The sequence below is a fragment of the Cariama cristata genome, unplaced genomic scaffold, assembly GCF_000690535.1.
Source record: "Cariama cristata isolate BGI_N322 unplaced genomic scaffold, ASM69053v1 scaffold19733, whole genome shotgun sequence".
NCBI lineage: Eukaryota > Metazoa > Chordata > Aves > Cariamiformes > Cariamidae > Cariama > Cariama cristata.
Window position 1 is genome coordinate 68826 of NW_009609208.1, and position 15222 is coordinate 84047.

The 15222-nt window shown below is 38.6% G+C and overlaps 1 protein-coding gene across 1 annotated transcript in view; it reads left to right on the top strand.

Moving 5' to 3' along the window:
• RALGAPA2 (Ral GTPase activating protein, alpha subunit 2 (catalytic)) overlaps positions 1 to 14856 on the top strand; it is a gene marked incomplete at its 5' end in the record, with an annotated part of 75154 nt that extends 60298 nt beyond the window's left edge. The window contains 4 exon segments of the mRNA XM_009697471.1: positions 387 to 510; positions 1578 to 1733; positions 9258 to 9416; positions 14674 to 14856. Coding sequence (XP_009695773.1) covers positions 387 to 510; positions 1578 to 1733; positions 9258 to 9416; positions 14674 to 14856 — 622 coding nt within the window.
• Between the last annotated feature and the right edge of the window lie 366 nt (positions 14857 to 15222).

Genomic DNA, 15222 nt, shown 5'->3' on the forward strand with positions numbered 1-15222 from the left:
CACTCTTTAATTAAAATTTTGTAGGTCAAATTATGCTCCCATTAACACCTGTGCAATCTTACTGTCTTTGACAAGGTTGCACAGATAAGTGATTAACCCTGTAGTTGAACTTGGTCATGAAATCTTTTGCTGATGCAAGGAAGGAATAGACTCTATTCTGCTCTCTGAACTGTGGTATCTCTGAAGTGTGGTCACGGGGGGGGAAGAAATGGTGAAAATGTATTTCTGCAACTGAGATTGAGTGATGTAGTTGTGTGCATAAAAGAAATGGACCCTGTAGAATTAAACATGGTCACCTGTTCATAGCTTTTGAGTGCAGGTGATCTAAAAAAGACTTTTGAACTAAGACTTCTTTAACTTTCATTTCTTTTTATATCTAATTACAGCCGTGAAACTCACAAGATTGCAGTGTTCTACATTGCAGAAGGACAGGAGGACAAATGTTCAATACTGTCCAATGCAAGGGGGAGCCAGGCATACGAAGATTTTGTCGCTGGACTGGGCTGGGAGGTAATAGTCATAACTTTAGGCAAGCTAACATACTTGATCTGAAGACGTACAAAAATCAGTGTAAGCCAGTTAAAACAGGTAAATGGAAAACGTAACTGCTTATATCACTGCATATTTTTTAATTCTCAAAAAAAAAAAAGATAAGTTTTAATACTTAGCAGTAGTTAAAAGATCACCTTTTTAGCAGAACTCTGTAGGTCCACATGCTACTTTTGGATGAACACATCCTTCCTCTTTCTGATGGACAGATGATGCTGCAGTGGACATTTCTGCTTTCTGCATCGTTAAGAGCTATATCGTAATTTTACCTTAATTTTAGGTCTGTTTAGTTCTTCATGCCGTCAGATCACTTACCCAGCCACAGGACTGCTTTAGAAAGGACAAAAACGTTTGGGTTTAGTTTGCATTGTTGAAATGGTGTGTCAGTAACCTAAATGACATGAACATTTATGCTTTTTGGAAATTATACACACTAGCTGCATTTCATGTTTAAGGATTTAGGTGACACAGCATCTACAGGGATAGGTGACATCCTCAGATTGGTGCAGTTGGGAAAGCAAACAAGCTTTTGGACACAGGCTTGTCTTCAGAGAGGCCCTTCTTCTGAATAATCTTCTAAAATAATTTATTCTAAGGTTTTTCTTTTTGTACAGATCTTCAGTTTCTTTTGCGGTTTTTCTGATTTTCTCTGGACTTTATAATTATTTCTCTCTGTGTATGCTTTGAGTGGACTTGCAAAGACGTGCGTAACCCTTAGAGCAGCTGTGCATGACAGAATGCTTTTGCATCCTTGCTGTTGTTTGCTGGAAGGAAGGTAAAATAGCCCTATAGATAATGACTCAGTACCTAGTTAAGAGATGTTTGCTTTTAGTAAATGTCAAATACAGGAATGGGAAAAGGACAGATCTAACGCAAGGACCACAAACTCATAGGGGAAGACATTTCTTCCTCTGGGATGGCTAGTAAATTCTGAAGTGGTAAATTCACCAAGTCTTGATCTATAAATAAATACCGATTATTCATCAGTCTTTTCAAATTTCTTCTAATTATGACCTTCAATCAATTAGGTTGATCTTTCAACACATGGTGGGTTTATGGGCGGCCTGCAGCGCAATGGCAGCACAGGACAAACGGCACCCTATTACGCTACCTCTGCTGTGGAAATCATTTTTCACGTGTCTACAAGAATGCCATCAGATTCAGACGATTCACTGACCAAAAAGGTAAATAATTTGCTGTGTATTTCAAAAGGTTGTCTGTAGTCTTCAAGTGCTTAAATTAAAGTTTAAACTGAAAACAGATTGTGCTAACTGGTCCTAGCAGGCCATCTTTGCTGTGCCACATGGTGCTCTGCAGCTAGATTATCTGAATTAAATGGCATCTAAATTCGGGATTCTGAAACACAATTAACATTTCCATGGTAGCCTCAAATACCACCATTAGTAATAATATTAGCAATAATTTCATTTGTATGTTGTCTGCCTGCCAAAACTGTTGTAGTTTGGTAGAACAAAACCACCAAATGCAGCATAATAAAACCTTACAGATGAATCATCCAGTGTGTAACAGAAAAGAAAAGAAGTGAAAGAGAAGTGACAAGCACAGTACCAAAAGCAGCCAGCTGATATTTAAAGCCATTATCCAGTTATTCACAATTCTGACAAGCAGACTCTGCTTCAAAGATGGCCAGAACCCAGCCCAAAATTTTGTTGGTATCAGTACTTAATCATTTGTCTTTCCTAACAAGGAGCGATTTGAGATTATGATGCTTGCCAACTACTCCTTAGAGTCAAAGAAGATTTTAGGTGCATACCAAATCTTTACCTTTTTAATTAGGATTGGCAACTTGTCCTACATTGGTTGTTAACATACGTTAATAATGCTGCTGCAGCCATCTAGTCTACCATGTGATACTATTGTGCTCTGAAAATTATCTTTAAATATGTCACTGGGTGATTGTATTTGTTGTCCAGTTAGTTTCAAAATAACATGTGCTTTTCCTCGAAATAAAAAGGTGGAATTTCTGATTACCAGCCCTGAAAATTGGCCCAGCATTTAATTGTAAAGCTAGATCTCTTCTTTTTTTATTGTGATATCTGTCATTAAAAAAAAAAGTCAATAAAATTGCTTGTTTTTCTATGTATGCAACTCATTATCTTCCTATTCATGGATTTACATGACTATGGGAAAAAAATGAATACTTTAGGATAGAGAAATAGGGCTGTGGTACATATTAAGAGGCTGTATAATCTCTATCACTTTACCAAGGTAGGACTATCTGTATTTTTATTGTTCCTGGCCAGTATTTATCTAGCTGCTCATTAAAAACTCGTGATGAACGCTTTACAGTTTTCCTAGGCAACATATTCCTATGCTCTGCTTTTTATACCATGAGAAAATTTCTTGTAGCATCTACTTTGCTTCAACTTAAGCCCATTTGTCCTTACCCTATTCCACATGGATATGGAGAACAGATCATTTTGCAGCAGACTTACTCATGTTTGAGAACTGCTGCCATGCCTTTCCCGGGCTTATTTTTCCTACACAAATTGTGGTTGTTCAGCCTATTCTTCCCTTGTAAAGTCATAGCTCTTGGATTTTGTGGAAGCGTAGCAAAGGCAGTGAAATATTGTCTAGCTGTTGAGTAATTCCTCACCTGGGAGAGGAGAGAGCACAGTCTGACAGAGCTGCCACAAGGGGAAAACATGGGTTTTAATTGCAAACAGTCTATTTTACTAATTCTCTTCATTCCCACCCGCGCTTAGGGATTAACACAGAATAACCAGACTCTCTCAATGTCTATTTAATTGTCTTCCCTATGTTTGGTTTAAGAGAATTTCTTCTTGGTGAGAAAGAAAAAGCAAAAGCATTTAGTACTTGCCAGCCTCCAAGTCTTGAAGTGCTAGGAAATAAGGCCAGCTCCAGTACGTATTATCCACAGAAAATACCGCAAAGTAATTGCTTTAAGACTTTTTAAAAAACCCTTAAATCTGCTATAGGAATGCAACCCTGCAGGGATCAAACTGTGTGTTCCTGTAAAGAAGGACAAAGCTCTGAGCAACCTAATGGACCTCGGGAGCTGGCTTCGCTGTAAGCGGTGGGTTGGACCAGATGACTTCCAGAGGCCTTTCTTAACATATAATCTTCCATGGTTCTGTGCTTCTGCACAGGGCAGTTTCGTTTAATTTGTCACAGCTCTTTTGTAAGCAAGCGGGTATTTCTGTGCAAATTAGCTCAGGCTTCTTAACACATTTTGCAAAACTGCAGCCAAGAGTGGAGGCAAGATGCATTTCAGAAGCACTGTAAAATTTCTGGGAGATTGATAGTTCTCTAATTCTTTGAAAATGCTGATGGATGAACTAGCCTGCATTTGAAACCAGCGTTTTGAGCATGAGTGTATATCTGAACCATTTCTAAAGACAATATTAAACATCCTGCAAGAACTCTTGCAACAGTAAAAGTGTCAATTTCTTAAAATTCACTTGTGAACCTTAGCTATGGAGGCCGTATACTGAAATACATAAAGGCAGGTACACTGATGCTTTAGCAACAAAATTCCTCAGTCCGCAGAAGTCCCTTGTTGATTTTGGCAGCTTTTGCGTGTGCAGACCACCACGGCGTGTGTGCTTGAAAAGAAACATGTGCCTGCCTGCAACATACTCTTAAACAAGAGGGAAATATATTTTATTTCCCCCACCTGTCGCTACTGCGCTTGTGAATTCTGCCATACCTCGTTGACAGAGTCGTGGTCAAATGCAACATTGCTTCCAAGATTGTGGCAACTGTCAAGATCATCGCAAGTATTTTCATACTTCCACTTGCTTACTGAATGGTTAGTGCATGCTGGGCTTAGGTCCTCACCTCAGATTTATTGGGGTGGTATGTGCAGGTTTAAAAGATTATTTTCATTATTACTTCTTTCCATTAATGCTTCTTTTTCAGAGCAATATGTGAGAGAAAGGCAGATTATGATGTCAGTCAGTACCTGCTCCATTTTAATGTTTACTGTGATAGAACTGTATATGGTGATAGAGGACAATATTACTGGGAGGAGAAGATTTTATCGTGTTGCCAATCAGGGTGCAATGCGGGCCGCAATTTACTTCCTTGCCTTCTGCCTGCTTTCATCAAATAGGGTTGCATGGATGCTCTCTGGGATCTAAGATCCTCCTTATCTCTGAAATCTTTATGTCATTTCTGTGGTTTCTTCTCTGCTTATTTTGCCTACGGACAGGCAAAAAGAATTCAATACCAATCAGTGTGCTTGGCTCACAAGCTCCAGAGCTGAACAGAAGGTCTTACCACCTGCTGGCCAAGGAAGTAGTACAGCAGACCATAAATTCTGTGGGCTGGGGAATTAAGCAGATGCAGTAATTTTACTTAAATATGTTATTATGGTTCTTTATTTTTACTGAACACAAGAGGATAAATTCATTTCTGGTATAAATTCACAGGAGTTTAGTGTGCTTCCACTGAGGATGAACTTGACCCCTTATTTTTGTGCAGTACAGTTGTAATTTGCAGTTTGTATTCCTTCATTTGAAGTATATGCTGACATATTAGATTGCTGATTGGGGGGGGCAGGGGGGATAGAAAAAAAACCCTCTCCAAATAAGTCTTAGCTGAAGAAAACCTCTCCAAATAAGTCTTAGCCCTGAAAGAAATCTCTTCTAGTGGCATAATCAAAATTCAGCTAATATCTTTTGCTATTGTAAGATTCAGCATCATTGGTTCTAAACTTTTTTTTTATCAGGCTGTCTTGTGGTAAGAATGAAAATCAATCGTAGTAACAGCATCCTACCGTCCTCTGTCTTGTTCTACCTAAATTGCACTTAACGGTTTAAAAATGAGCTGCAAAAATTTTAAGTGATTTATTCCATCTTCTCCATTGTCATAGCAGAACTTTTTCAATTCAGAAATCTGGTTGCAACCCCATACTGAACTCTTGCTCCTTCGCTGCAGAAATTTGTTAGCTAGAGCTAGATTAGATTTTTAGCAGCTAATCTAACTGCTGTAGGGGTTTGCAAAGTGGGGACAGAGCTGTGCTATTGGATTTGTCCAATTCATTTGACTCCAGGACTATAATTGCACTTATGTCTTACAAGGCTTTTATAGCCTAGGGCTGGCGAGCAGCAGAAAAACAAATTGGCAGTGATACAGTAAGAGTGAAAGGGAATGAAAGGCGCACATTATCAGTCTCCAGGCAGCACTGTTCTGGCAGGAAGTTTCTTGGTTAATTTACAAATAAAACTTAGATTTTAGGATGGGTACACTGTCAGCCAGACAATGGGGATGTCAGGCCTGACTGTTACTTAGCAAAAGTAGCAGCCATGCCTCCCCAAAAGCAGAAATTCTTCAGTCAAACAGACGACTCCTCTCTGGAGCCAGCTGGCTGTGTAATGCAATTAGCAGGGAAAGGAGGTCAGGCCATTAGGTGTGTACCGTGACCAGTGTCAGCAGCGGCGTGTTGTCTGGCAGGCAGCGTGCAGCCCAGTCGAAGCTGGGAGCCTTGAAAACTGTTTGCTCAAGTGAAGGGGAACGGCGGCGCTCGGCGAGCATCCCAGTGCGGAGGCTGGCTGCGCTGTTTCTGGAGCCCAGATTTAGAGCTGAGGAAACACAGACCAGATATGATTAACGACGGCGTGACGCACATCAGAAGCTATATATTGACCCAGCTTGCAGGCGTTGAAGGCTCGGTGTAGCTGAGACACCAAGCCGTGGCTGTGTCTGAGCATGTGCAGCTGAGAACATATATATTTTGTTCGTGTTAGCAAAACTGCTTTTACGTGCAGGCTGAAAATTCATGCACTGTCAGCTTGCTCGGGGAGGAGAAGCAATTTCAATTTCAAGAGCTGCCTTTCCTGCACGTTTGTAGAGAGATTGTTCAAGTCAGCAATAACCTAAAAAAATCTGACTCCTTGTAGTTGAGCTCATCTGTTGTTTGTTTGTGCTTTCTAATGTATGTCTTAATTTCTGGGTGCTTTGAGAATTTTTTTTAATGTATTTTTTATTGCCCACCCCCTAAAGTGCATGGAGAGCGTAGCATGGACTTAGGCTCCAAATGCATCGTCTGTGTTGCTTTGGACCTTTGAGCAAAACCTTCAGGGTACCGAGTCTGCCCCACAGCTTATATTTTGAATGAGCAATACAGGAAAATAGCAGTGGGTTCATTGTCACTGATAAGATTATTATAATGATTTTTATCAATGAAATGATCTTTCAAGAACAAATATTTTGGATTAATACCAATTTTATATTTGTAACATTATACCTTATAAATGTGATGATTAAGGATGTATGACTTTGAAACAATGACAGGTAGTAACTCAAGCTTTAACATCAGTTACTAGCATGTGATGAGGATTGTAGCAAAGGTAGTAATTTATCACATGATGTTTGCAAGATTTTGAGCTCATAACCATCACTTCCTGTCTCAAACAAGCATCATAAGCATCAGTTGATTTCACTTCTCCCTGTTTACTGAATTTTCTTCTCTTGGATGGGTTATAGGTACAAAGTGTTCTGGGATTTTTCAGTATGAAAAGTATTTGATTTATTATCAGAATAGTTCCTTGTGACTTAAAAAGGCTCTCTTAAGCAGTATTTGGACATATTTTGATTACTGTTTTTATAGTGATATGTGCTATTTATCACTCCAAAAGCAACAGGAGGCAAAAAGTGGTACAGAGCCTTTTCTTCAGGGTTTGTATTTGGAGAAAGAAGAGCTGTGTTCAGTTTGTGAATTGCCCTGTGTAACTGGATGGTTGCATCACCTTACAAAATTCTGTTTCCATATTTAGTTGTAAGTTGGTTTTTTTTAAAGCAGAGGTTGTTAAATACCGGCGTTGTAGGCTTTCACTGTGTTGTGAAGTTAGTGCCAGAACTCACTCTGGTATCAGGATGCGTTGGGTTCAGCCTGATAAATTGTGGGCACTGCTTACAAATCCATCGCCGTTGGGCTGCTCTGAATACAGCTGGTGTGAGCTGGGTCCTTCCTTTGCTCAGCTTTCATAGAAAATTACAGCTCAGCTTCGGCTGTGTGCGAAATAGCCTTGCCAAACACTTAGATCCTCAGTATGTATAACCTGTTGTGCACGAAGTCTGGTAGCCAGACGGATTTTTGCCTTTTTTTTTTTTAAGACTAAACTTTACGTCTTCTTTTAATCGCTTTTAAGGTGACCTAGCTGCATCTGTTCACAGAAAGTGAAATCAGGATTTTGTCATACACGTGAATTACTGCTTAGTTCCGTCTGTATTAGTGTGCAGTGATGTTATTAACATTAATATTTTCTTGGATGTTGCTTTATTTTTTTACTGAACAATTAAGAAAATACAAGAGAATGGACAGAAGTCAGGATGACCATAAGAACAGTACTTTTTACTGATTTTTGTACATATAAGAAGCTCTAGTAATAATATTTCCGTGTTTTTATAAGACACAAATGGTTTATGTCTAAAAATGAACTAAAAATGTCTTTTATTTACACATAGGTGTAATAAAAGAAAACTCTATCATCTGTTTCATTTAAAACAAAGTGGAATTGAAATCAGTCTATGAACTTAACTTTATTTAACTCTGCTAGATTGTAAACTGTAAGCAAAGTTCATAGCCTTTAACATTTTTATTCCTGTAATATATCATGATTTTGGATGTTTCCTCTTACAGCTAGGATACAGGTTGCCACTCAATCCTATAGGAGTGAAATTCTTTACTTTTAAAGGCACTACCTGGTTCTGAAGACGGAAAATTCAGTGGTACAATATAGGCTGGTACACGGCACATGGAGTTTACTTAGTAGTTATGTACCAAAGAAAATCACTACCTTTTTCTTTCCTTCTCCCCCTCAACGCCCGCACAGAGACAGCGAGGAAGGCAGAGCTATGTTTTGGCTTCTTTGTTAGGTCTATTGTGCACATTGTTCCAGGGGCTAGCACCAAATTGGCGGGGTGGGCTTTTAAGCTTGAAGTAGGACTTAAATTCTCTTTATGCTTTGGGCTGGCATTCTGCATGTGGATTAAATTTTAACTTTAAAGCTTACAGTTGAAACTATTGTGCGTAGCTTGTACATGATTGCCAAATACTTTTTGCCATCTGTTAGATCACCTCCAGTTCCTCCCATAACAAAGCAAACACACAGGCTTTCGGATGCATTTTGCGTACGTCACGTTTAAATTTTATCCATATTTGATGCAACTCTGCTCCAAATAAAAAAGTAACTCCCGCAGTATTTCCCCATTCTTCTCTAATTCACGTTGCCCGAGATACTTTGCATATGTTTTCAAACAAAAGCCCTCTCCAGACAGAGTCAGCAAGGAGGTATTTGTAATATAATAAATTCAATAATAGTGGTCCATGATGGAAGGTTTCTTGACATCCTCAGTCAAGGCATGTCATTTTTCTGTGGCAGCTACATTATTTTAGCTGGAATATGATGTTCTGTTGGTTAATGTTTCGTACTAGTAATTCTGATTTCCATCTTAAATTATTGTAGGTAATGTACATTTACATATTGTGCTAATGGCTAGTTTGATAATTACTTAATTAACCCATCAGACAACAATGCATTCTGAATGAAGCAAATTATTTAGCTGATCTTTTCATGACCAACTGGAGAAAAACAATATTTTAACTTTTTCTGTAGTGAAATATTTCTACTATTGAGCATTGTAATTCAATTTGTAAGCCGTGACCCTTCATAAACTGTTGTTATCACTCTGATTAATAAAGAGCCAATTTGCTGTTGCAGCTTCGTCACTTGGGAAATGATGAGGTTCACATCGTCTGGTCTGAACACACCAGGAACTACCGCAGGGGCATTATACCAACAGATTTTGGAGATGTTTTAATTGTTATTTACCCAATGAAGAATCACATGTTTTTCATTGAGATAATGAAGAAACCAGAGGTATGTTTTGACTGCCTTATTGGATCTATCGTATCTGTTGTGCAAGTGACCAACAGTTTTGTTGCTTAAATAAAGCTCAGTGTTTTAGAGTTTGATTTTTTTTTTTTTTTCTCCAGCAAATACTAGCCTTCCATCTCAGTTTAAGAGTATGCTGAGCAATGAGCTTTTATTTTAAAACTAGAATTGTTAATAGTAGTTGAAATGGCTACTAATTCATTTTATATTCATGCTTAGCCCTTAAAGAAATATTTCAAAATTCTCAACCCGTAGAAGGTATTGTACAAAAAACAATGTTTAAAATAATTGTGAATTTCCAATGTGAGGCAAGAAAGGCAAAATAATAAAGATTTAAGTTCCTCATTTGCTATTAATTCACCCCATACGGCTTGGTTACTGTTGTACATATGTTACTGTGCATAACCTCACATGTTTTTGAGACCCTCATCATAATCTGACTCAATGGGATGATGTAGGCATGGGATATCCTTCCATCAAACAGAGTATTTGAGGTTTAGTATTTTATGTTTAAATCATTGTTATGCAACCACATTTTAGACATTTTTTGGAAAGAATGGATTTTTTTCTTTGGAAAATGTCAGGGGTGATGTGTATGTACATACGTGTATCTGTATAAAAAAGCTACTGTAATAAATGCTTGTCTGGTACATTATGGATGCAAAAATGTATATAAAATATACTTTAGGAAAGTAATAAGTGTGATAAATACCACTTCCCTTACATGAGAGACGATATTTGTGCAAGAGAATAACCAACTGTGGAAAAATGCGTACATCAGATGATGTACTTACCAGCTGTATACAGTATTTTTTCGGTTGTGAAGGACAGAGCTATTATATATTAACAACCAGTGATTTGCCAATAGACATTTCAAACTTGAAGCTTTTTTATAAATTGAAAGAGTGGGGTTTTTTCCTACACTTGATTTTGAGATCTGTAATTTACTTCTTGGGGAATTTTAGCTTCTAATGTTCTGTCAGGAAAATCAGTATTTAGCGTTATGAACATGCTTGAAAATTCTACGAACCAATCGAGAAAACCTATGTCATCTTACATATTAGTCAAAAATACCCAATGGGCAGAGAGAATAATAGCTAACTGGAAATTTAGTGTTATCCCTACATTTAAAGTACAAACCATTACAATGTAATAAAATTAATCCAGACATTTCCAGGGCAAGTGTGGCTGACCTTTTGTTCACCAGCTACTGACCCCAGGGTGAATGAAAGAGCCTTGCAGAGAGAAATGTCTGTTGTTTGGCTTCAGTCCCTGGTATTTAAATTGCATTCCCTAATCAAATGAAAAGGCTGTCCTCTCTATCAGGTTACAGAATCCATGGCAACATTTGGCCTTTTATATACATAATGTTAGCCTTTTTGTTTGCATCTAAGTAGAGACACCTGGAGCAATGTTAACATTAACCGATTTAGCATTAATAGCTTCATTATATAAGAATTTCTGATCAGATAGCTGTTACTTTTGTTATATTGCTTCAGCTTGTATTGTTTTCATTTTTTATCTCCCTGCTTGGCAACCGGGCAATGATTTGCAAATTTTTTTTGTCTTGATTAATTAAGCAATATAATTATCAGGAACCGTGATGCAGTCTTTGCTCGACAAAGCTTCTGAGAGAAGACAATAGTAAGTCTGTTAGTGTGAATGCATTCCACGCGTCACAGATGCATGAGGATATTCTGAACAATGAGACGAAAAGCTGCCTGCAAAAGAGGACAAAGAATGCCAGGCAGACTCTACACACTGCACATACCGCCAGGGACATACTGCGGGTTCCCTGGGACACAGATGCCTCGTTAGATTGCAGCTAGTCATCAGAGATTAATTCTCAGCCATTTGGTACAATAATTTACCCATTCCCCACTCTTTTAACTAGTGCTGCTTGCCGTAGAGGGGAAGTCTTTGTGCTCAAAAGGTTTATTTAACCTTGCCTACTTTTACTGCGTGCAACAGAGATAATTATTTTTTTTCTTGGAAATTGTAATGAAGCAGGTGTTTGCAATGGGCTGAATATTAATTTTTGCTTCATTGCTAACTTGCATTGACATTTGGAGTATTCAAGGAAGGGGATATTTCCCTTTACTATTTTTTTTAATTGATTCCTGTCAAAGCATAATGTATTTTTTGTAACCATTCAAAACACTGTTTTCCTCCAGTGGGTATTGAATACCAGCTTACAGAAGAGTACTGAGCAGGGAGCATGTCCCTATGCATTCAGTTGGTCTCCCCCCTCAAACTCCTCGTTAAGGCAGAGGCCCCTATACAGATGGAAGCTGACGATATGCGAGTTCCATTGACTTTAATGACCCTCAGCGTGGCCGGTAAATCTGCTCAGGAATTAATAATTCCAAGCTTTGTGTCCACGTGGGCGTATGGTCTGGTTGTGTGCTCCTCGTATCGCAGCGGACTCTGTGGACCCCAAGCCTGCTGGGGACTGCTGCTGTAAGGCAGGGCCGCAATGCCTTTGTGGGTCTCCAGAGGGTTAGCCCCGCACATCGAAAAGCTGTGAACCAATTTGGGGAAATACTGCTCTTGGTTCTTTTTTCATGTGGGTTACACTTGTTTTTCTTTGGTAATGTAAAAGCAGTCGCTCTCAGACAAAGTCACTTTCATCCGTTGCATTATTTTCTTTTTTCATCTGCCAGTGTATGCCAACTTTGTGTTGTGAAAAATGTGTATTTTTTGATACAACATGTGCCTGGGACACGGTTCTTGAAATAATCTGGTTGATTATTTGAAACATGCTTGAAAAAAGCAAGTTTCCTGGTTTCATGAAAGTCACTCGGAAGAACCCGCTGCACTTGTATCTCTACACTGTGGGCACAGAGTTCAGGGATGCTAAGGAAAGCTCTCGGTTATTAGGGTTCATCTTGAATTAGCCTACTTTTCTGTTTAAAAGGAGTTTGAGAGTAAAGTATGATTTGTTGGAGTTTGACTATTAAACTTTCAGAGGAAACAATTATTAAACTTATTGTTTTAAAATGTCAGACAGATTGGAGATATTTTTGATAAATTTGCCAGAGTGTCCACTGAAAGATTTTTTTTTAAAATGTGGGCATATGTATATATGTCTGTATTTATATACACACTTATACAAGGTGTATAAAATTATACACACCTTATCTATGTTTTAAGTATATAAATTCTTTTAATACTGTGTTAAGAAAATCTACCCCGCTCCCTAGACTCCAGGTGGTTTTGAAGTAGCAAAACAAAGTCCTGTGAGCAAAAATCGCCTGTCAAAAAGCCTGACAATGAATTTCCCTGTACAGAGTAAGTGCTAATCTGACTTTAAATGTCTGGTATATGTATGTTGGTATAATTTAATTTTAATACTGGTATGTAATTAACCTCCTTATTTGTACTTACATAAAAATAATTTTACTTTTTTCCCCCCTCTTTTTGTTACTACTTGTAAACAGAGTATGTGTTAAAAATTTCACTTTAGAAATGTTACTGCTTAAAGAGGAAAAACCTGATGCTCTAGAACAGTATCACTTTGGTGGCATAGATTTTGTTCCTGTCACCTTTCTTTCCAACTGCCTAGGTAGTAATGCTAGCATTAAAAAAAAAAAAAAAGGCAAAACCACTATGGAAACATTTTACACTAATCTATTTTTTCGGGGGTGGGTAATGAGTTTAAGTAAAGGAATGACAAAATAACTGTGTGAAAAGACAGCTGTCATTTGCAGATGTTATATTAAAACCAAATTTCTTCTGTAATTCATTGCCACTTCTAATTAGAGGAATTCCCTAGATGCAGGGGATTTATATTATTCCCTTTGTCCATTTATTGAATGACTGTCACAGTCACCCACAAGCAGTTGCAGAAGAATAATAGAGGGTATTTATTTATGTGATAAGCCTCTGTACAGATGGAAAAAATCGATAGCTTAAATATTGATAATTGCTGCTAGCTTCTGTTTAGGGTTTTGGTTGGGGGTTGGTTGGTTGGTTTGGGATGGTGTTTGGGGGTTTTTTTTGTTGTGTTTTTTTTTCATTTTGAGTTTATGAAAGCGAAATGAGTTTGACTACTTGTAAATACTAAAGTTTATTATATATTTAAACATCACGAATTTCTGGGTTTGACATGGCAAAGTCTGTTACCTGTGTGCAATTCCAGACGTTTTTCACTTTTATAAAAGTGTCTCTTTTCCCTAGTTTCGGCCTTCTCTGAAGAGCCATATGTCCCCAAGTGACATTATGTGGTGGTTTCCTCTGGAGGTAACCCTGAAGGAACAGCATTTTAACACCTTGACGTGCTGTGCTGGGATAGACCTGTTTGTGCCTGTCCCAGCCATGTTTACAGGGGACTGCCTCAGAGAGGTGGTAGTTTTCCGCCATCTCCTCTGCTTTCCACAGACCTCATTATCTTGGATCAGCTCAATTTTTTTTTTTCTCTTTAGTGAAGTCCATGGAAGGAGTTTATAAAGGATTATCTGAAACAAATACTTCTTTGCAAAAGCTCCTGGCAATGTCAGATTCAGCCAGTGAATCAGGGTCTCCTGTTGGGATGCAAGACAGAAAACAGCTCTTAATATCTACTCAAAACAGAATATCGATTTCCCCTTCATAGATTGATTTTGTTCATACGCATAAGAAGCTCATGTTTACCCAGTTGAATATTCTGTGAAATGTGCATATAGATGTAAAGAATACTGGTGGCAATTATGGAAGATTTAAAAACATCAAGTAAAAAATTGGGGGATTAATACCACACTGGAAGTTTCAGTGTAGAAAACAATGTGGTCATACCATTTTATGGCAAAATAATGTACTGGTCTTCTGTAGTGGATCTGATCCTTGTTCTTCCAAATGTCAATAATATAATGCAAGATACAGTATGTTGTGCTAGCAAGGGTACCACCCGACTGACCGTGCTGACCTGGCTGGTGACAGCCCTGCAGCTACAGCCCGTGGAGGGGGTTTGTTTCTGTGTTGTTCTCTTTGTGCCCATGTTCTAGAGAGAAGACCTAGAGCAAGCTAACACTTGGCAATGTGACCAGATAACTTCAATGGGTAGAGCAGGGCAATGTGAAACTTGCCTCCTCTTGCCTCCCTAGCGTCTTTCTTAAGCAGCAGGTGCCTTGCTGTGAAAATCCCCTGGGAGCTGGGCATCTTGTTTCTGTTCGTGATTTTGGAAGTTGATTCCGTGCTCTACGCTAACTTTTCAGCTTTCGTTGGCTTGGCTTTACATGTGTTGTTTTTATTTTGCTGTCCACAGGTGCCATTTTTCGGTCCCCTCTTCGATGGAGCGATTGTGACTGCAAAGCTGCTGCCAAGCCTCATATGTGCCACGTGCATCAATGCTAGCAGAGCCGTCAAGTCGCTCATCCCGCTCTACCAGAGCTTGTATCCTTTCCTCCCATGGGGGCAAGACTCCCCTTGGCAGGGTTCTTACTTCTGAATGTTCTTCTGCAGAGAGGTAAGCTTTAATGAAAATCCTTCCCATTTGGTTTTTTTTTTTTTTTAAAAGGTCAAAGCTTTCTTTACATCAAACTGAATGTTTTCAGTCGTTCACACCCAGTTGCCATCCAGTGTTTTAAAAATAAGATCATAACATCACAGGAGTGTTCTCACCAGCAGCTTCAGACAGTCTCGCTGGTGGTGGACTTGTACTTAATGCTGATGCTTTGAACTGTAAGTAATGATAATACTCAATTTTCTTTCACGCTAATAGAAGTTATCTGCAGTGCGTATTAGGCTAATACACAGAGCTCAGTTGTATCTTAATCAAAGAAGTAGTCCGATTGACTTTACTTGGGCTCCTTAC